Source organism: Echeneis naucrates, chromosome 16, assembly GCF_900963305.1.
Source record: "Echeneis naucrates chromosome 16, fEcheNa1.1, whole genome shotgun sequence".
Classification (NCBI taxonomy): Eukaryota; Metazoa; Chordata; class Actinopteri; order Carangiformes; family Echeneidae; genus Echeneis; species Echeneis naucrates.
The window spans coordinates 8087195-8110725 of record NC_042526.1 but is presented as its reverse complement, the minus strand read 5'-3'; the positions used below and the strand labels follow the sequence as shown (position 1 = coordinate 8110725).

Below are 23531 nucleotides of genomic sequence, written 5' to 3'. Positions count from 1 at the left end.
GTCAAAAGTTTCAAAATCATTTCAGTATCAGTTCGTGCACTTTATTTGTGGCAGCATTTCCTTACTGGACTTTTCTCTCAGGCTCCTCATGGATAGCCATCGTCATATGAGATGATTTTTCTTCACTTATCTCAATGGATTAATACTCCCCTGTATCCCTTTAATATATAATAAACTATTTAACTACGCAGCAGTACACTTGTCCACTCAGTCTGTCCCTGTCAGATCCTGCTTAATGGTTTTGTACAAGCTGACAAAAGACTCTGCCCAAGCATCCCGCTGGTGCCCAGATGTGGCATTGACCATCTGCTGGGAAACGTACACCAAGGTCAGCAAAGCACGCTCAAAATCATCCTGATGAAGGTGACCACTGTGATTTGAGAGGCCAGAGATGAGCCTGAAAATGTCTGGTAGCTCCCGGGGAATGACCTCCTCGCAGATGACCTCCAGTTTTTGTGTCTTGCGGAGGGAAGCTAGCTCAGCATCGCTTACTAAAAACTGTCCACTGGCATCAAAGTGAACACCGGTCAGTAGGATCTATTCAGTAAAACAAAAAAAAGACAATTGTCAAGAGTGAACACATAAGAAGCCTCTGTATTTAACGATGAAGGCGCCTCACCTCAAATAGAAGATGGACATCACCAAAAGAGTTGTGAAAAGTGGGGTTCACCACATTGGCCCCATCTTTTTTTGTACGGCCTTTAGTTGGGAACAGGGCTAAGCAGGAAAAGAGATACAGACTATGAGATGGGTGAGTTTTGTCCCATGATTTAGTACAGTGCACCCTAAAGGCTTCTTGAAGTCGACTTCTCCGTGTCCAGATTTGCAGGTCCTGACATTCTAATTCACGAGTGAACCAGGTCCAGCTGTCCCTCACCGACACATGCAGCAGTTAACCTATGATATACACACCGAGTCTTGTCTATCTGCAGACGATGAGACGTAACCTCGAACTTCAAAGGCGAAGTAAGACAAGTCCAGATGATCTCAACGAGTGTATGCGCTTAGTCTTTTAACATCATTTTCACAGCATTCTTTAAATTTATGATTTAGACCAGGCTCTTAGCGGCACCAGATCACGTGTAGTCAAAAAAAGCTCATAGACAAAATCCTTTACCTTGACAGGGCATGAGTTCAGTCTATTCAATAGTAGTTGAAAAACAAAATTGGGACACCAGAGATAACAGATCTGTAGAACCTATCCTCTGGGAAGCACCAATAGCAATTGATTCAATAATTATTTTGATGGTATTTAGGAGTAGAGTTAGAGAACTGTCTTCACTTATTGTCCATTATGTTCAACAGTCATGTTGCCGGTTGGTTTTATTAATGTATGTAACATGTTGGGCTCAGGAAGATTTCATATGGCATGCAGGATAAACTTTGAGTAAAGACAAATAAGAACAGATGAAAAGTGGAAACCGTGCAGAGATGCAGACAGAAAATCACCCCTTAATTGAGACAATAAGTTAAGTAGGTGGATACAAACACTGACCGGAGGTAGGCTTTGATGTCTGATGTCACAATCAGAACCATTAAGTTGTCTACAGTCTGGAATAAAGATGCTGTGACCAGCTGACAAAGTATGTGTTATCCATGCAGCGCATCTTTTAATAATTACCAATATTCACAAACAAACCTGACTTCAATGACTTTTGCAGGACTCATTTCCACAAGTCAGTCATAATATTCATAATGATGCATTTGTCCACCTACCAGAGTCCAGCTGTGCCACCTGAAATGCACCTTCGGGTTGTTTTGTTATATTTTGCACCAAATACTTAGTCAAGCTGGAATAGCTGATATTTTCTGTCACTGGTGGCCCCTAACCTCCTGATGTACGTAGTATTTGCTTAGATACCAAAAAAAGCCAAACAACTAAAACTAACTAATTAAGCTTATGGGTAACACACATTATATGCTACTTCAATCTGTGCCAGGTAATTTGGCATGCTATGCAGCTCCAGCTGAAACTTTGATTAACATCACATCAGTAAACACACAAGTCACACAAAATATGTTTAGCAGCTGACCTCCATCATAATAAGCTTGATTCATTAGAAGTGCATACTTCTGTCACGCTTTTGATAAAATCTCCAGAACTGCTGCTTATTTATTTATTTATGTACTTAATTTATGAAGGACAAAGAGCAGCGGCATTAATCATTCACAAGAAATAAAGAGACGGCTGGACCAGATTTAGTGAAATGCTAAATTCCGTCTGTAGTCCTAATCCTGGATTTCCCCCTTTCATTTAATGAATTGAACTCCACTCATTTCCGGTGTGTGGAGTTCATAAGTAAAATCAGAAATTTGGTACGGCAGTTTATCACTGCATTTTCAGTTCTGATTTTGTGTGAGTGACAGATCTCAGACTGAAGGAATTCCCTGTCCCAAACTGCTCTGAATACCTCAGCATAAAAGTATGTTTCTCATTTACTAGTTTCCTCTCTCAGATCAGTTTTGGGCCCCTGCCATCGTGATCCTATCAGAAACACATGGAGATAACATCTGAAAATAAAAGTGGAATGTGCTGTCATTTGATACCTGACAAATCAATAAAAGTAGATCAATTTCTACTTAATGCGCTCTGTTCTATTAAAACTATGTGGTTTCATTGTAATTTTTTAATTTGTTGTGAAATGTCTTGCTCCTCAAGAGAGAGCTGTATTAAAGGAACAAGAATCTTTCAGCCCTACCCAGTAACAACAAGAAAAGCGATGAACACATACTCATGTCCAATATACATAAATGATTCATTGCCTTGGCAGAGCTATGTTTAGATAATATTTCTGTTTCCAGTGAAAACATAAAGGTTTGTAAAGAAATTTAAAACACAAGGGTGAATCTTCCCCTGGTTTAATATTCCAATGCAGTGAAACCAAGGAACACTCATCACTCAGCCAAGATTAATTTAATCGCAGTTTCATAGAAAACAAGAACTGGATTTTGAGTCTGGATTGAATGTAAATCTATTTCATGAGTGATCTAACACAAACCCAGATAAAAACTTTAAACAGCTAAGACATCATTAGGATTAATTCACCATCATTGTTGGTAAATATTCAAGTTTCTCTGTAAAAGAAAATCACCCTGAAACAGAAATTAACTTTTTGCCACTCTGCAAGTGATACAAGTCTTACCTTTAGTCTGACAGTATGTGACACCTATTTTGATGTAGCAGTAGAAAAGACCAACAATGACCATTCTCCAGGGCAGCATGGTGGCCGGCTCACTGCACCGTTTGTCTGCTCACAGTGGCTGGACCGAGGTTTCCCCCACAGCGTTCTCTCTACTTTTGCATTTCTGTCCTTCTGCAGGCTCAGATAATGTTGCACCGTACTCCTCCTTCATCATTTGTTCTCTGACTCCGGCTGTCCTCCCGTCTGTGCTCTCTCTCTCTCTCCCTCTCCCATCCACATGTGAGCTCCCCCTTTCTCTCTCTCTGTTCTCCGACAACTCTCAAAGCCTTCTCATTCTCTCATCAGGTCGTTATCATGTTTCATTTTTACAACAAACTTTATGGTGATGGCATCTTGTTGCCATTAACAGTCCCATTATTAAAATAATCTCCATCATTAGCAGCTTCCTAATCTCTTAATTTAGTAACACTGCTGATTTCATAGCTCGTCATCAGTGGATCAAGTCATATTCCTTTTTAAATTGTAGCGCTTATGTACTGTGGTTCAGCTGCAACCTCAAAACTGTGTAAATGTGTTCAGCATATTATCATCAACCTCAGCTTAATTTTCATCCGTCACCGTTGTTTAGTCTGTTCAGCTTTGAAACTGCATTGCCACTTGAACCATTTTCTTTCTGCCAAACATATTTGCTGTTGCTGACTTTTGAAACAGTCCTGGTGAACAAAGCCTGATTTGTGATGGCTTCTGTTTCTGGGTTTAAGAATTGAAAGAGCACAATCCTATTTAGTCTCCCTATGGGACCTGTGTTTATAGACCTGAGGCCAAAGAGGACAGTTACGGAAAATTCAGTTTCCATGAACATGAAAACTCAGCGAAGTCATTGTGTCCAACTATACAAAGCATGCACCCTAAGAACTGGGCAGAAAACTTAGGCAGAAACCACAAAGAAAAACTTTGTTCACAGCTTGGCACCTTTTAGCCACTCCTGAGCCCGAGGAACACTTACAAGTACAACCATATAAACAAAGTTTTATTTGTTTTAACACTCCTTCAACAATAATTTATTTCATTCGAGCATACAGGCTGATGCCAGCATGAGAGTGGAGCATCAGGAGATGTTTCTGTGGCAGTCGTGCTGCTCTGTAGGAATGTAGATACAGACTGTGCCACAGCTGTCAACAGTGCTGAGACATCTGCAGAACCCCCAGATGATTTATTTGCTCAAAACGGTACACTCAGTGAATGATTCAGAGATGGATCTTGTTAGTGTTTGTGACAACAGATGGTCACCTGGCCAGCTCCAATCCTTCAGTCGCTGAGCCTTGATGTGGCTAACGAATCTCATTCCTGAATGAAATCAAGTTGGCAGCACTGAGAGGAGTAAAAGCTTCAAACAGGAGGACAGGACATGCCTGTGGAGTGACACACAACTGAAAAAAAAAAAAAAGATAAAATAAAATAAAAAATTCTTCTGCAGTGTCCTGCAGTGACCCTGCCTACTACACCCTGACAAAATATGTTCCATTGTCTTTTAAAAGCCTATGAAATAAACTCTCAACATGACATCTATCTATACAGTGCTTAAAATTTTTATTTTAAATAAAAATCTCCCACTATTGTTCGTGATGATCCGAAATCACGATGACTCAACTGTGTGAAATAAATAACTGTGTAGCAAACAGAGTTGGGATGTAACTATTTGATCAAATGGAGTGTTTTGAATATTAATATTTTATAAAAGAAAAATCCACTTGTTGCCAGAAAAAGATTGTGTATTTCTGATGATCAAGTTATACATATTGTGCAGACAAAGTTTATTGATCATATCTATTCTATTAACTTTTCATCTTGGGCAGTGTGCGCACACACACACACACACACACACACACACACAGTGGAAACTCTGCAGCAACAAAATCATGCAACAAACAGAACCACAAGTCAGCTTGACAGATAGGGTTTTAACTTTTAGTTAGACAGTCTACAAATAAAAGCACAATTATTGTACCAACCTGTGGCAATGTCTATAAAGATGTATAAAGACTCTGGAGGGATTTTGTCAGATAGAAGTGAATGTCAGTCATATGTGGCTGTAAAAAAAAACAAACAAACAAACAAACAAAACACATCATCATGTGGAATGAAAGACCATCTTGTCCATAGCAGCACTGATCCTTAAATCCTTAAAACATTTGTAATAGCTAGATATTTCCACTAGGTGGAAGCATTTCTCTGTATCTGAAGGCCCCTTCAGATTTGAAGGTTCTGTTCAGTCTTACGGACTTGCTTATTTCTAATGATAACCTGGGGATGCAACTGTAATGAGAATTTACATCATAATTCTCCCCATGTTCATTTTGGCACTAACGTACATACTGCTTGGATGCTTGGTAATACTACACTTAATTCGGGGAAGCTGTGAACTTTGAACACCTTCCTAAACACACAAACACATTCTTGGCAAACTTTAGTTTCATAGTCAACCACTTTCTCCATTGGAAACTGGAGAAAGACTTTCTGGGCAGCTGCCACTTCACAGCCTGGTACTGCAGACATCCCAGTGTCCTCACAGTCCATCTGTCATCATTATGCAGTTGTATTGTATACGGCTATCCGCAGGCCAAACCCAGTTTATGATCCATTCAGCCACCCTCCTGGTTTCAAAGTGATACTAACTCCTCATCATTTCTGACATCTGGGAGAGGCTCCCTGACCAGCTTTCTGGCTGGTGTTGGAACACATCACCGGCTCATACTGTCAAACCCACTATCCATCTGTTCTTCATAGACATGGAGCATAAGAGCGTAATATCCATGACTGCAATTAGCAGCATAGGGAATTTCAAAATCCCGGAGACTGCAGTCAAAACGTGACATTCTGAGACAGTTTACATCCAAAAGTGCAACCAAAAATAGCAATGTGGGAACAGAGCAGACTTTGGATTCTGAACTGAATACAATTACTCTACTTTTGATAAATGACCTTAGTTTTCATATTGTGGGTTAAAATTGCAACAAATACCAAGGCCTATCAGGACCTGAAAACAGCAACTGTATTGTTTCAGGATGATGAGAATGCATATAAATGCTCCGATTATATGCTTTCTCAATCATCAAAAGACACAAGGGCAGACTGAACAAGAAACAAATAAGTTAAATGTTTCTTTGTGCGGAAATAAAGTACAGATGGTGAAATTCCACAGAGAATTTATACACAAAGTATTCTCTTGTTCTTTTCAAGATGTGTTGAACCATCACTGTCAGTCTGAAGATAAAACATTTGTTTGAAATTCAATTTCCCATTACTGTGTAGATGATATGAAGCGTAGATAGGATAAAACTCCAACACTGATATGTTTTAAACTGAACTGATCCATGTTTTCTTTTGTTTCGCATTTTTGTTCATTATATTAACAAACAACTGGGCCTCTGTGGGAATCTACACCAGCTTATTCACATTTTAGATACAATTTTCCATCGCTTTCACATTTTCACACAAAACTGCAGGAAAAAAAAAAAAAAAAAAAAAAAAACGTTGAATATTGAATTTTGAATTATGGTCCCTTCTTCTATCTAGCCTGGTTGTTCAAAGATTTCAATCTTAAATGCTCAACCTGCTGACAAAGACACAGTCTGCCTTCCATTCTGGACCCATCTTGCTCGAATCCTCTTCTTATCTCCGAGGACGACAGATTAGCTGTCTGCAGTAGCAAGGTCTTGAATGTGCCCCTCATCCCTCAAATCCACTTCTGAGAGTCTTTGTTTGAGTTTCTGTCTGTGTACCTGTGCATGTGCACTTCTAATAGAATATAGTATGTGTGTCTGCAAATCCTTAGTCAAATCCACAATAGTCACTTATGTAAATCCAAGGTCTTTTGCTCCTTTCTTCACATATCCTTCCTCCTCCATATCCTCTTTTGCTCGATGTACTTTTGCTGCCTCCTCTAATCTACCTTGACCTTGGCCAACTAGTCTTACTATAAGATCAAAGAAAATATTGAGATGCCGAACGCTGATGATTGTACATAGTCAAATAAAAATAGCTCCTCACCCTCCCCCCAATGTACTATACGGAGAACACTTGAGTTTACAGCGCACATTCTTTGAAGCAAGTTTGGTTCCATTGTGTTCTCCTAGTTAATCGGTAGTAATGGCTCAATAATCTGTGAGGGTGTCTGCGGGATAATGTTTCTGGCTGCTAAGACAGCTGCAGTTCAAGGCCATTAGCTCAGTTATAACTGAGGTCCTGCTGTGAGCTGGGAACTGTTTCTGTGTCTCACCCAATGGACCTAAAAGGAAATCTTGCTTTAATCACTCTTTTAATGTTTTACTGCCGGCAAAGGCGAAATAATGCAAAGAAAAATGAGAGAAATGATGACCCACTGTCCGACTGAGGAGTAAACACTTAAACAGTTTTCTATAGACACGCATTTTCCTACTATTTGCTTGTGCAAGCATTTAAGCGCACAAGCCCAATAAAATGTTAATAAAGGTTCATCAGCTTATAGGGGCTGGTGTTTATGTTGGTACAGCTACCGTGACATTGAAGTGAATATTCTAATGGAACCAGATTTCACTGGCATTACAATCAAGGCTACTGGCCTTCTATTTGGGCTCCTTCTCAGGCTGGTGGATATTACATTAGCCCCCTTCAGCTTTATTGTCTCCTTCACTTTATCTTTTCACTGTAACGTACTTAAGTTCTGAGCTAATGAGCTAAATTCCCCAGTACTTTCCTTTTTATTCCCCCCATTTGGCCATGATAGTGCCGAGGCTCTATGGAGGGCAATGTCACTCTCGGTCAGTCCATTCCTCCGGTCCGTATTGAAATATCCAAGCAATTTTGGGAATGTTTTGCCAGTAAATTTTGGCCAGATCACCATAGTCCCCACAGGATCAATCAAAGTGACTTTTATAACCCCCTTAGCTTTTCATCTAGGGCTCCCATGCTGTTCACATTTGCGCTTTAGAATGAAAATGAAATGATATGAAACAACTTTGGCGATTTCTTAATGTCTAGCGTAAAGTTATCCATCACCTCTATCCAAGCAGAGTTGCAGGGTGCTGGAACCAATCCCAGCTGATATTTTGGCAAAGCTGTACTCCGTCACAGGGCGGACATAGAAAACAAACAACCGCTATTTATCCTCTCATTCTTGCCTACAATCTATCTGGGGTCAGCAATTAACGTAATGTGATTGTCTTTGGACTGTGGCAAGAAGCCAGAGCACGCAGAGGGAAACCTTGCTGGAGAACACACACACTTCACACAGACAGGGCTCAAGCTTTCTTGCTGTGAGGCGTCTCTAAAGTTGGCCTCAATTTCAATTTGACCAATACTCGATTCTCAACACTGGGCAAGCAGATCATATATCACACCAACCTCCACTATTTCAAACTAATTAATAATTGTTGGCAAGCCGGTGAACATTGTAAACATCACACCTGCTTAGTATCAGTATGTCAGTTCTGTCATTCGATCATGCTGACATGCTGATATTAGCTTCTAGCTCAAGCCCAGTCTCTTTTCTTACTCCTTCATGCCTTTCCCCATTGTCCAGCTGAACATCTCGGTTTCTGTGTCAGATGTTTAGTCCTGACCTTGGGCTTTCAAAGGGGAAAGCTTATCTTGTCAGATGGCTTTCTCAACAGTCAACCACATACTCCATAAAGCGGCATCTCGATTACACATTATCCTGTGTGCACCCAGGTTCTGCACAAACTCAAAGCCCAAACACAAAACGAACTTTGAGCCTGAAGATGTGGGAAATAAATGTGAAACAATTGTTTTCACAGCTGCACCCTTGGCCTGGATTCTGTATGCTGGTGCGACTGGTATGCATCAGACAAGCTAAAGTCCAAAGGAGGGAAAATGGACTGTTTGCTGTTGCAGAGAACAGCATACATGAGGAGAGGAGATAAAGGTCACTTGTAGGTGATTGATGATATTGCCTGCGCTGCCGTCATTGAGTAATTGACCCGAAGTCATCTCAGTTGTTAGCGTTGTTTGAATCAAGCATCTAATGAAATCACAGAGCGAGTGCTAAACATTTGGATCTGACTCTAATACTGGAAGAGTGATTAGGTGACTGCTGCCCACCCTCTGTGCGTATCCTTAAGAATCCTTAATAAATATAAGGTAAAGTAGTCATCCATTCATCTGTCTTATACAGCTTATCCGTTTCTGGAGCCAATCCCACCTCACATTGTGTGAAGGCATGGTACAACCTGGACAGGTCACCAGACCATCGCAGGGGCCAACACACAGAGACAGACGGAGACCAACAACCACTCAGACTCACACTCAGACCTTCGGACAATTTGGAGTCACCAGATCAGAGTGTAAAGACAAATGGAACATAAATAAGAAAGCTAAAAGGATGTTATGTTTTGGAAGTTTGCTACTTGTCCAGGAAAATTACCAACAATTAAAATGCTGCTCTTTGATGACTACAGAAGCCTTGTGGCCTGGAATAATTCCTCCATCACATGCAATACAGTTCCAATCAAAAACAACTACTCCATCTACGGGAAGGTCGGGTGGGTGGCTCACGCACTGTGGTCTGACCACTAACTGTCTCATGCACTAAAAGGGGATTTTTGGTTCAGTTTGTAAGCAGGTATTTAGTTTTTTGGTGTATTTACTGAAAATGACTATCTCGGGCAATCCACTGAGTTTTGCATAGCCTTAGGGAGCAAATCGCTCAACATTCACGCTTCACTTTCAGCCCTTTTTTCTTGCTCAGCATTTATGACTTGCAGCACCGTAAACAGACAGAATGCACAAAACAGCTAGGCTGCACGATAAACAAAATCAGATGGACATCACGGACAATGTGTTTGCCAGCGGGCTACAAAAGCTGGCTGGTCAACAATGTGACTAATAATTTGTCAGCGGTATTACTGGGATGTGAGTAATACACTGATCATAAAAATGGGTATCGGACTTGTGGTGACACTGCTGGCAAGAAGGAACTGAGCACTGACTCAGACATCCGCAGCCTGTTTCTCCAGCAAAAAGACAACATAAATATTTTCACAAAGCATCAAATTGAGTTGAAATTAGGAGATTTTTTTATTGCAGCTCCCACTGCGGGCCTCCATTCAGTGCTGTGAGATGCTGTATAAACACACAGGAAAGTCTTCTGCTATAACTGAGAGAAATTATTTACATGACAGTGAAGAGGCTGCATAAGCTGCTAAACGGAAACTTTTATTTTCTGCTAAAGAGAAATACAAGATGGTTATTTTAACAAACCAGCGGCCTCATCTGCTGAAGAAATTCATTAATCAGTACACAGTCATTTTAAGAGGTGGAATTTAAAGTGGAGGTATTATTTGGGAGTTAATGGTTTCGAAATATAACGCAATATAAAACGCAGGCCAGATTGTCTCATGAAGATTACGTGCTATTCCACCACATTCGGCAAGTGAATCAAAATTAACACATGAAGCCAATTATGTCGTGCCTTTCTGTTCCATGACAAAATGAAAACCGATGACTGTCCACAATGAAATGACTTGATTTCATCTGTTATATTTCAATGTTTTATTTCCTTTTTGTAAAAGGAGGGCAGAAGGCCTCACGCTGCAGCATCATTAGAGAATTCCTGTGTGTTGTTCTGGCTCTGAAGTTATTTGTTTTGGTGAGATTAATTAACACTGGCCTTGACATTTAATGTTTGGCTGTGTCTGCATGGACATTAGTGGGTTTTTGGTGTGGCAGTGAAAAGTGATATGTGAGAGCAGCTGTTTGGTTTCCACAGCTCCTCCGGCTGGAGCAGTTGATATGTACAGTATGTGTGCGTGCATGTACACGTCGATTTGTGCTACAGACTGCACTTATCTAATATATTAGTCACACTGCTTAGATTCACCAATTATCAACTTAAATTCAAACCTGAGCCATGCTTTTATTTATTTATTTGTTTTTTTTATTTTTATTTTTTTTACAATATCCCAATGGATGCTTCTCTTGTTTCACTAAAGAGGGAATTTTGATGAGGTACAAGGAAATACAAATCCCTCCCAAATTCCTCTGTGTCTGTGTCTCTGAACATGTGTAAGATTTAATGAAAGAGTTGAGAAAGAAAAAGCCATTCACATGATTTAAGAACAATGACAGTGCCATACCCCCTGTTTGAAATGCTGCGTAGCCATTACTAAATTACTGTAAAATTAGTCCCTGAGAAGTCTGGAGGAAGTCGTTACGCAAGTTTCACTGTCTGTTTAGACACAGTCTGCAATAAAATCCAGACCTCTCACTGCTTAAATCACATTTTGCCATAACTTGACTTCCCACTGAGTGCATGCTGGGACAGAGTCCAGAACCCTGCGACCATGAAATGCAGAAAGCGGGAAAAGAAAATGAATAAATAAAGGAATTAATGCTCACCACATCTGAAAACCAATTTTTCTTTTTCTTTTGTCTATGTGGTAAAACCTAAAAACAGTGACAGTTTCCTAGCGAAGGGCATACAGCAGGATAAACAACTTAAACACACGTACAACTCACAATGTTCAAGACACGGCTGCAGTTTTGTGATCATAAATGTATTGATTTGGTTTGTCGTGAAAATGTGTCCATTCGTTATTTAGAAAAACAAAAGAAGCGTCCCTTGGACGTAACACTCGAAGGCTGCTGACATTGCCATGCTAAAGTGGTCACAATGCTAATGCTGGCCCGCTTAGCAGGTATAATGTTTGACATGTCCGTCTTCATTAAGTGTGTTAGTGCCTCTGAGATTAGCGCTAAAAACAAGACGCACACTGCACTCTGTATTTCATTAATGACCTACTTAGAACACAGCAGTATCTGGTCTACCTACATAAATATTCCTATGTATGAAATGTCTCCAGCAAATGAGGTACTGTAAACTCACAGGTGAATTCATGGTCCTGAGCTTGAAAGTTTAAAGATGTTTGAATCAGGTCCTCAATCTCATTTTATCCTCCAGTCCAACAGATAAGAGAAAGAAAGTATGAAAGCTGGGGGAAAAAAAATATAATAATAATAATAAAAAAAAAAAAAAAAAAAAAAAATGTGCAGGGTTAGAAAAGAAAACATTTTCAGGGCTCGCGTGCATTTCCACAGCAGCTGATCATTACAGGAATAATCCTGATGGAAAGACTCCATAACCTTTTGTTGGCTTCACTTAGAGCCAAATGCTGATCATCAGATATTTCTGTGTATGCATTACAATTTTAAGTCATTACATCATTAGAACAATTGCAACACATTTAATGACGATGCAGTTTCACCCTTTTGCCTTAAGCCTTTCTAAGTCTGGCCAAGTCAACAGCTGCCTACAAAGACTTGTTTCTCTTGTAGACTATTTTTTGCTTATAACATTTGCCACTAAATACGGACTTCAAGCATAACCTAGGTATTTATTGAGTAATATTGTCACACTCTAGACTATGTTTTGAGGTCTTAATGTCCTCTAGTACAGTTGCTGACCTCATTTTGTATGATGTGGCAAAACATGATAAACGCTGCAGGCGTCAAATGCTTTACTACAACAGGCCATGCCTCATCTGTTGTGAATGCTCACCTGCTGTGCCGAACTCTCCACTCCAGTCCTCCCTAAACATGATGGGTCTTACCCAATGCGCATTAGTCTTAATTAAACTAAAGTGCTTTCTCTCTCCAGACTACATCCTGCCTCCCTCGCAACCCTCCCTTTTCTCCTTCACTCCCTTTTCTGTCACCTCCTTGTTTTTCCCCTCCATTTTTCCAGCAAAGCTTCATCACACTTAATGACTTGCTTGTCTAGTCTCACGAGAGGTGCAACCAGTTTAGATTAATTTATTTGCAACTGTAGGCAATAAAAATAAACACTTTCAGCTCACAAACCAACAGGATGTTTCCAGGGCTTTTGCACAAACACACTACTGTAAACACATAGACAAATCTCTCTCAAAATCCTGCCACTGATCTCCAGCCTCTTTGTACAATATCACATAAGTATGGCAAATATGTAAAGTGTTGTTCTGCAGTCATTCTTTTAACCCGTTCTCAATAAACATAGGCTTTACATTGGTTTGACTTAACCCTCACTTTAATGGCAATTGGTATGCATATTATAAATGGGATCCCCTACAAATGGCGTTACATATAAAGCCTATGTAAAAAAAATGACAAATAACTAATAAAGAAGGCTACTACTAAGGTAGCAAGCTGCTGGAATCACTTAATCCAGTCCAAGTAATATGTTTTACACTGTACAGCTGGTTTAAAGGAAAGAAAAAAAAAACAAAAACCTAAATATTTGCAAGAACGACTCAACGACCCCTGAAAACCTGGTCTTTGTTGACATGCAGTGCACTACAAGACCCCATGGCATCACTGCCGGGCGTGATTCTGGGTGTAACCCAGCACATTTCTAATGACACTCATCACATATCAGTGACGTCGAGTGAGGTCAGAGAGAGAAACACAGCTTTCTAGCTGAGTGTTAAGTTATTCATTGAATATTTTTACTGTTGCTTTTTACAGTCAGCGTCAGGAGGCCTGTGTGAAAATCAGCATTGAGAGATAGAAAAACAAAAAGTCTCATCTTAATAATTAACTGAAGCCTGAAGTCTTTAAGGAAAACAATTACGTTTCTTAGTTTTCTGGCCACATTCTTGTTTGGATATTTTCAGGTCATATTTTTACATGATCTGTGGACAGATTTTTTTATGTGGTAGTCGAGCCATCAGATGGAATTCATAGACTGTCCAGCTTCCATATGTGAAGAATAGTTTTAAGCTCATAGTGAACTGCTCAGCTGTTGTTATCTCGTTGGTGCTGTCACCATTAATCACCATTAATAGCAGGGCTACCATTGTTTGGGTGGCTGAGCATTTTACTTGAGTGTTAACACTTTCTAGCTCATTTGTTAACAAAATAGGCTTACTTTAGAGGTATGATGAAGAATGAGACAGATATCTGCTATTTAATCCGAGCATGTGGAAAAAAATTATATATATAGAAAAACAATCTGAATTACACTCTCCAAAGACTTAACCACAGACCCCCTAAAATTCAATTTATCACAAAAGCAGGTAATATTAAATGTCCTATATTTCTTTGAAAAATTACAAATACAGCTGAATTCAATGTTCAATGACGGATGATGCTGAACAAACACTCAGTGGTCTCTGATCATCTTCAGCTATTTCTCAAAGTCACCAAACCCTCAATAACCTGCCTGAAAGCTTTAATAAAATCTGAACAAGTGAATTATATATAAATTCACCTCCCTACAGTTGTAATGGAGGGGAACGTCTGTTCTAGAGAAATATGGTTGAACCAGGCTTTAATTATATTAATTTCTGCTGTAAGGTTGAGCATTTCAGCAGGGGGTTCCGTGGGGATTGGCTAGCTATTCAGGGACCAAATGCTTTTGGCACTTCTATCCTGATTTTATTTCTCAGCCATTTAATTTGCCTCTTGGTCCCGGTCCTTCACGAGCTTCTTATGGTAATCAGCACACGACACATGATACATAGTGAAATAACTAGGTTCTAAAAGGTGATTTAAAAAAACAACACACTGAGTTGAAATGAATTGTAATAATAAAGTATGAAGAGATGCCCAGATATCATTGTTTCCTACTCCGGTAGAAATAATAATAATGATAATAATAATAATAATAATTCACATTATCTGTGGCTGACTTGAAAACAAAAAATACCTCTGTTCCAGTTTGCTGCTATGTCCAACTGGCTTCCTTCCTGTCCCTGACCCCCCCCCGGGGTCAAAGCAGCATAATGAGTGCATTCTCCAGTTTCTCTGGCCCCTTTGCACTGGCCTGTCACCTTGTCTCTTGCAAAATCTCACAATCTTAAAGCTGTTTCACTCAAGCTATTTCAATATGACCCAGTGCGAGTTTTTCTTCATGTATATTCAGAGACAAATAGCCAGGACATATGACAGTGACTTATAGCAAAAGGAGAAACAGGACTACCTGCAAATATATCACTGGATATGAAGAAAACAAGTACACACCCCAGCGTTTAACAGAAACTGTGCAGTAAAATAGTCATATATCAATGTCTACCAGGCTAATGTAGAGGTCATTGCATCACAATAATGTTTGTTGTCTTGTGGATAATGCCATCTACTGCAGACATCCATTATGCTTTTCATTATACAAAGTTTTCTAATGATCACATATACTCAAATATTACTTAAGTTTTCTAACCGCATCTTAGACCACAATACCTTTTGGTCATGGAATATGGTAAATCTCATTAATGTTGCCCAGAGAGAAAACCCCTTTTTAAAGCCTCAAAGAGGACTGTAAAAAGGGACTGTTCATTAAAATCGTTATTTTTCCATACACAAGCTTTCCACAGGTTCTTTGTGTTGTTTTCCTGAGAATCACTTTTGATTTAACAAATGATCCATTCCAAAAGAGAGTGGTTCTTAAGTTCAGACTGGAAGAAAACAATTGGCCAAGCAACATGTTTGCAGTGACTATTTAAAAAAGTCAGTACACGCACGGTGAAGATAAGATTAGATTTGGCAGGACTTATTCTTACCTGCTACTGTTAACACTCCGCTAAGCAAAAGCCATAAACCATTTATATTTATATTTCTAATCCCTAAATTGCATTTGACATGCAATGTATTTAAGTAAAAAAATAAAAAATAAAAAATTACTCTATTTTGGTATTTATTGGCAGTGGTGGAGTCTGTTGTTCCGGGGCTTGTGTCAGACTGTTGATTTTTGCATGAGGGATTCCCAGGAAACAACATATGCAACCATTTTATCATAGTTATATCAGCTATACTGCTTCCTGTTTGCTGTCTTTATACTGCATAAGAGCTATATTCATTCGCTGCTAACGCAAAAGCAATATCCCAGTGCTGCTTCACATAAGATTTGTGTTTTATTATAAAGAGCTCACGGGAAACATAATGTATGGAACAAAGTAGCAGCTCAGTTTGTGGTAGCATTAAACTGCACTCTCTGTTTCCATCTCTACCGTAACAATGGTCGGAAATCTTAAGGATAAATTACTTTTCCAAATAATAATAATAATGTAACACAGCAAATGTCTTTGCTTGAGCAAAGAAAAAGATTGGGGGCTTGGAGGGGGGGGGGTTGGCTGGGGGACCTGGGGGAAGAGAGATTTTGGTTTCTGTAGCAATGCTTCTGGAATTTCTCTATGTGCGCATGAAGCTCTAACCCTCTGTCCCACTGTGCTGAGGATCCCTGTGGCAGCGAAACCGCTCAGTCTCTCAGCAGCCCTGCAGAAATGCTTTTTGCCTATAGCACAATTTTATTCTCTGCCCAACTCTTTTTTTCGGCAGTGTATAAAAGCGTTGGCTGTGGCTGCACAACTCATTGCCAACTGCCAGCAGAAGCTATGTCCTGGTGGAGGAGGGCGGTAACCAGCTGGTAGATGTATAACTTAGGTGTGTGATGTAAATTAAACATCATATAAACCTCTATCTCTGTTCAAGGCTGTGGGAAAATGGTAGTTGAAGTGGTGAGGCCTTTGTGGATCTCTGTCAGTAGCATGAGAGCTAAAGTCAAGGAGGTGCAACTCAAGCTGAGATGTGAAGAGGAATAATCTCCTGATAAAGAATTGGGGATTAATCTGTGGGGTTTTAGAGAAAAAGGGGTGGTGAATAAATAAATCACTTGGGTTTTTTTTTTCTTTACCCCTCCCAGTGGAGAAGAACCACAGACATAATCAAAAGCAGACCTCAGACCAGGAACTGGCATTTTCCCCTCATCTTAAAATGATCAACTGCCACTTTCAGTTTTTTGTCTGCACTTTGTATCTCATCTCTCACCTCCGTTGGATCATACTGAAAGTCTGGCACCAGACATCCTGATAATGATGAGAAAATGAGAAGAACGGAAGCCTTGAAAGGAAATATCCCTCCAAATGTGCCCCTTTCTTCTTCCCTCGGCCTCCACTCCCTCCTCTCTCTGTCCCCACTCCAACCTCTCAACCTCTATTCCCAGGCTACACACACAAGCTGGGCCCTCCATGGAGCGCAGGAAGCTGGACCTGGAACTGGAACCTGCTGTCTACAAGCCAAGGCAAGCGGGTATGTAGATAGATGCCTGCTAGGAGAAGGTGGCCACTTTCCCAACTATGAGCCATAGTCAATGTGACAGCCATGTTCAAGAGACCTGGGGGAAATTACACAGTGTGAAAAACCTGAGTGCATGGGGGCACAACTTGAAAACCAGCGCCCAGTGGATAAGCATAATAACACACATTGTTTCCACTGGTCCCTTCGTATGGGAAACAATTAAGCAAATTTCTATCTGGCACACAGAGTGCCTGGGAAAGATCATTTGGCTTATGTGTCTTTTGGGAGGTTTGGTGAACCACAATCCAGGGAACTGAGAGTCCAAGTTTTGTCACCCAGCAAAAACCACTACACTTCATCACCATGATAATAAATGACTATACATATTTTTTGTTGCCTTTCACATGTTTTATGGTTGATGATGAATTATGTTGTTCATAAAAATGTAGCAAATGTAATTCATTTTTTGGTGTCGTACAAGATGTTATACATTTCAGAAGAATGCTGATATGCACCAAAAACTGTCTTCACAACATTATTGACTGCTCAGCCACTATGGTAAGCAATGATACAACAGTGAAGATTTCAGAATTACTGCTGCGGCAATTTCTTTTTTTGTCAGCACCCTCAAAATGTGCATGTTGGGGGAGAGAACCTATTTAAAAACAAACAAAAAACAAAAAAACAAGATAATCCAGTTCTCCACTTCTTGATTGATCTGAAAATTGAAAACTTGTGATGAGTCTCTTTGGCTGCCCAGTCAGCTGTGGTTGACAAAGATATATTTTATTTTCTAAACGGGGAGGATAATGCAGACTCCAGGACAGGCAGCTAAATGAAACAACCTATGTTGGAGCTGGTCTCATGTAATTGAAAACATACTGTTAATTTACATTCTTGTGGATGGGAAGAGGATTGTTTTAATCTAGATCTTTTTGCTGGTGTGCACTCTACGTGAATTACAGTGGAGTAAGATTTAACATCTTCCACTCTACCACGGCATTGTGGAATGCCTCTAGCATTAGTTAGATGTTAAGGAATTGGCCTTTTAAGTACTCTGGAGAACTATTTTCTGTCTTTGGTCCAAGGGGTTTTCATAAAGCATGTTCTGGATTTGAGTTTATTGGGCTGAAATCACCATCAGATGTGTAATGTGACATGTGTAGAGGATCAAAAATCATTCAAATAAAAGAAGAGAATGAGAGATTTATTACATAAATCTTACCCTAACTAATTTCCCATTTACCCTCCCCCCACCAAGGGGTCAGTTCAGAAAAAGTTCTCTGTCAATGTGTGATACAATTCAGGTTCTTAAGAAGCTACTATATAGCCTCAAAACTCAAGAAATATTATTACATTTGGGGATTGATGCTAACCAAGGCCAAAATCACATGCAAATTTAGTTTTAATCAAGTCTTGGGTTTCATGAGGAAGTGTCAGTCGGTTAACCTACTGCATTGGAGTCCCTCCTCCCCAAGTTCATGGTCCCCAACAGATGAGGTATATTAATTTTGGTGACTTTACCTATAGCTTAACCATAGAAAAAACACATTTCTGCTGATGAAGTGTGTGAATTTTCCATTCGTTAACAAATTTAATTGTTGGTGTTAATTAGCAAATGGCCGCATGGTAATATGCTGAACAACAAGAATGACAAACATCGAACATTTACCTCACTATGCTGTTGTGCGTCCATCGCTGCAGAGAAACATTATTAAATTTTTCATTCAATGTGAACTTTGGCCAAAATAACCTTTTGAATAATTTTAGAGCTAAAAAAAAAAAGCTTCTTTTGAACACATGGGGGCACGTGTACTTCAACTTTCACAACAAGAAACGATTCATTCTTCATTTCACAACAAGACTGAAATGAAGAGTTTGTGCACTTATATATTTATATTAAAATATAATAGTGACTGCTGTTCTGGTTAATACTCTGTTCCAACGTCTCAGTGTTTAAAGCTAAGAGTCATCTCATTGCTGTCCTTATTCTGCTCCTCTAGCTATTGGCTACATCCTCACAACAAATGATTGATTGTACCAATGCCCTGTGAGAAGTGACAGCTGGTCCCTTATCCCCTTTGCGGCCTTGCTAACCAGAGAGCTGTAATCATTTTTGACGTGACAATATCTATAAGGAGTGCAGGCTAAGGGCAAGGTGTCCCGGTTGTGTTATGACAAAGATATTAAAGGAATCTGTCTTCATCTTTATCTTGAGGGAGTTTTTTTTTTTTTCTTTTTTAATCTGCCCGAAGCCAAACTGCTTGCAGTGTGTGTTTTTCCTCTAACAGTATCCGAAAGGATGTGAGCCTGAACACACTCTCGTAAAGCAAAGAGAGATAGGGGAGAAAATCCGGTTATTATCTTGCAATATTACAGTGTTTCCAGAGCAGATTTTCAGGGTCGTACACACACACACGCACACAGATAGCTGAAATACTTCCCTCTCAGTACCAACTGTACTTTGTTGATCAAATGAAGTAAACTTTAATGGAGGCAGAAAGTTTAAATATAAATAAGTAACTGAACAAGTTTGGGATAAAACAGCATTATGCATGAGAGAGTAACACTGTGGTTTGTCTGTCTCCGTTTAGGGAATAACAACTACGGCTACACAGTAATCTTTGCTGAATGCAAAAACTTCAGCGGTTCGCCTCCACACAGATCAGTGGCATAGTTCAAGAAAAAGATGACTCGATCCATAATTTAGAGTGCTCTGTGCATGTCTGCCAGGGACAGCAACAACACAACAAATCTATTTCTGTCATACATATATGTGCTGATAGATAATTCACTAGCAGAGAAAACTGCTAGAAAGACTTTTATCCAACCTTTTTACGCTAGGTGGTTACACTCAGAGATAGAGAAAGGCTGGTAAAGTAAACCACATTATAACATTATGAATCCTCACAGATTGATGGATCTGTGTGAGTGGAAAGCAGGATTACCTCTTTCGACATGGTCTGTCATATTGGAGTCTTTAGCTACTGTGACTATGCAACTATCTGACTGCTCCTAATATTTCAAAGGCTTTTACTCAATACGCATGACGTCCGGCCGTAAGCACAGGCATTGGCAAGACTGCAGATGAGCTTACCACATTAAACATCCACTGTTGGGGATTTTGCTTGATCTGTTGAGGAACTACCACAAAAAGTTCAGTTTGAGTATAAAACCTCAAAATTAAAGTACTTTTAAGGATTATGGGGAAGTAGAATAAGCAGCAGGATCCACATCCCTGCCTTGAGTATTACCGCTGTCCTTTAGCTTGATTTCCCAACAGATGGTTTGTTTGCTCTCTGTCTCCACGCTTTATGGTCATATAACCTTCATATGTATAAATATAGGCTGACAGTGCTCCTCTCTCGCAGACAGAACTGGTTTGAGCAAGAGGTAATAAAGTTTCGTTTGAGTACTGCTGCTATCTCAGAGGGAGGTCCCAGGGTAGTAACCTTCAGTATTAAATAGGGCATTTTTTATGCATTTACCTGACTTTAGCAGGGTCTTAAAAGTAGGACAGAATTTCTAATTATGCAACATGGGGCAAGAAAAGTCATTTAAGAAGGATACTGTTCTGTGTCAGTACCTTTCCAGAGATTATGTTAAATAAATAAATAAATAAATAAATAAACAAACCTACCTTTCTCTTTTTATTATCTGCTGTAGATGGCTTTTATTTGAACATAAAATAAAATCTACTCTCAAACATCAAACTGCTGTTTTAATGCTCATATTAAAAAATATGACTCAGGTTTTATTGAGTTATTTTCTTCGTGTGGCAGCAGCAGATGCTCCTATGGTTATTTATAGTGCTTACACTGATAAATTCCACCATTATTATCCTCATATTGCTCCCTGTTCCGAAAAGCACAACACCAGACATATCATGGGAAACTACTTGACTCTCGGTTCTTGGTTGCATGCAACCTCAATATAAGAGGCACTGTGTAAAGACCTACCACAAATATACTGCACAGAGATGCTGAAAGTGGTGCCAAAGGGGTAGTTTTCTGTGAGAATGGCAGTAGGACACCTTTCCAAAAGGCTAACATTGAACAGACGAGGGAAAATTAGTATTTAACGAGGGACATAAAAATTCAATATTACTCAAACTTCATTACTTGTAAAGACACCAATTCAATTAATTTAATTCCTCATAGTTCCAGTGACTTCTTATTTAGGTTCAGGGGAAAGTACAGGCATGTCATGATGGGTCTCATTTACCACACTAACGATCATTGCATCTCCTCAGAATTAATGATGCATTTCCCCATTATGCCAGAAGAGGGACACACATGGCCTATTAATTTCAGTCTAAAAGTTTCATTAAGACATAGGAAAATTGTAAAGTTTTTATGATTAGTTTCTGCTTTACATGTGCAACATGAGTAGTAAACGTGGGTGACTTCATAGAGCACAGAAAGTTCAGATTTGAGCATTTTATGATACTGCAACCAGATGAGATGAAGGTTGCAGTGGTGGCTGCAGAGTTTCTCGGTGGGTAATTAAAAAAAAAAATAAAATAAAATAAAAAAAAAAGGACCACGTAAAAAAACAAAACAAAACAAACAGCCACTTCCTGTGGGCCATCTTTTATAATATCGCTTATTTTACTCATTTCAAAGCCAGGCATTTACTACATAATAACAGTTAAGTTATTCTTGATTTTATTGTTTCTTAACCATCTCTGTTTTCATCACGATAGTAATTCCCATTTATAGAGGAGGATGGTTATCAAATTTATGGTCCATTCAATTTTAAACAAATCAGGCAACATCACACACCCACAAATGAGCCGACCCAACCTCTTTCAAATTCTAACCTTATAGATTTAAAAAAAAAAAAAAAAAAAAAAGGCAAATTCTGCTGGAGTTCCTCATCTGAGTATAATTCACAACTGAGACATGCAGTCTTGTGCTGTCATAAGCATGAGTGTGCTTCTCCAAAACCATCCAATATTTATGTGGTATGTGAAGTCCTGAATCACCTTTTAAGACATTATGTAAATATGATGCTAGGGATGTGTGCTATCAGCATTAACATGCACCAAGAGAGTCGGTAAATTCACTGGGGTCCACATGTCTGTCTCTCCCTGCCTTCTCGCCTACAGTCCGGACTTCAACCTGTTCACTTTATGTAAATGTGGCAATAAGGAGACCAAATGAATTTGAATTTGTAAAGCAAGAGCACCCTGCTGTACCATAAAGAGCTACCACTAAGGTGCAATTTCTCTGCCGGAGTTCTTCAGAGCATTGACTTCAGTCAGTCCTTGAGGTGCTTGATGAAACATCAAACAAGTTTCAGGAAAAACTTTGCGAATTCAAAAGATCCTAAGACTTCTCACCTCTTCTCTTTCGTCATGAAAAGGAGGAAAGTTATAATGAGGGAGACCTGACTACACAAGTGGTTTGCCTCATTTATTTCCATCCAGCCATTTTGCTCTGCTTTCATTGAAATCATTTCTACCTTCTCTACTTTCTAACTTTCAACACAAGCTGACTCTGCTTTTAGTGTTACTCATCCAAGAATACTGGCCTGCTCTTTGCTTGATCCCCTGTTGGCAGTGAGTTACTATCAGGAAGTTGCCTGAATTTACTTTGAAAATGTTTCTTGTGCACATTGGAGAACTTAAAAAGGAAGAAGGATACGCCTCTAGTTCAACAAATTCTTGTATATTCAGCCTTTCTGGCTGAGCCCAGATGTCTTGAGGTTGGAATAATGGGAGCAATAAATGAATTAAAGGCAAATTCGCAGATATTGAAACAAGCGCACACAGCCAGCCAGGGGCTTATATAAAAATACTCCAGCAAGACACTCACGGCAGCGTTTTGACTGTATTAGGGAATCTAATATTACACCAGCACACGTTGCGCGATCACACCCGGAGGTGCACACGTGTTAAGAAGCTCATTCATCAGCAACCTGCCGTCACTGTGTATTTTTGTGAGGACGGCCTACAAATGGCAAAGAGGAGCCCCAGCCTCTGGGTGTTCTGACACGTGTGTGCATTTCACGTTGTTCTAATTTAACCCTTTCCTTCATCACGGATGACCTGATGGTCTGGTGTGACTGTACACGTGGCATGACTCACCAGCAGGGGCACACAGTGGTGGCCACCTCGCGGCAGATGGCTGTGATTCTGTTAACATCTGTGTCAGGCCGCCCCTGCTGTAAAACAAATTCCCCTTCTAGGCCTGAGACACGACTTTGTCTTCAGGAGTGTTAACACGCCCTGTAATCACACAGTGTCTGTGAATGTCATTAAGCTCCCTTTGAAATATGCAAAAGAATAAGAGGAAGCAGCAGCGTGCCCATTGGCCCTGGATAAAGTACCCAAAAGCCAAA

The 23531-nt window shown here is 39.7% G+C and overlaps 1 protein-coding gene across 1 annotated transcript; it reads right to left on the bottom strand.

Annotated features, from left to right (window-relative positions):
• Window positions 1-207: 207 nt before the first annotated feature.
• LOC115056149 (protein FAM180A-like) lies at window positions 208-12736 on the bottom strand. The gene is made up of 4 exons (XM_029522410.1): window positions 12697-12736; window positions 3144-3248; window positions 620-717; window positions 208-537 (listed from the first exon to the last, which is right to left on the bottom strand). Exons 1-4 carry the CDS (start codon window positions 12734-12736, stop codon window positions 208-210), a joined length of 573 nt encoding a protein of 190 aa, XP_029378270.1.
• Between the last annotated feature and the right edge of the window lie 10795 nt (window positions 12737-23531).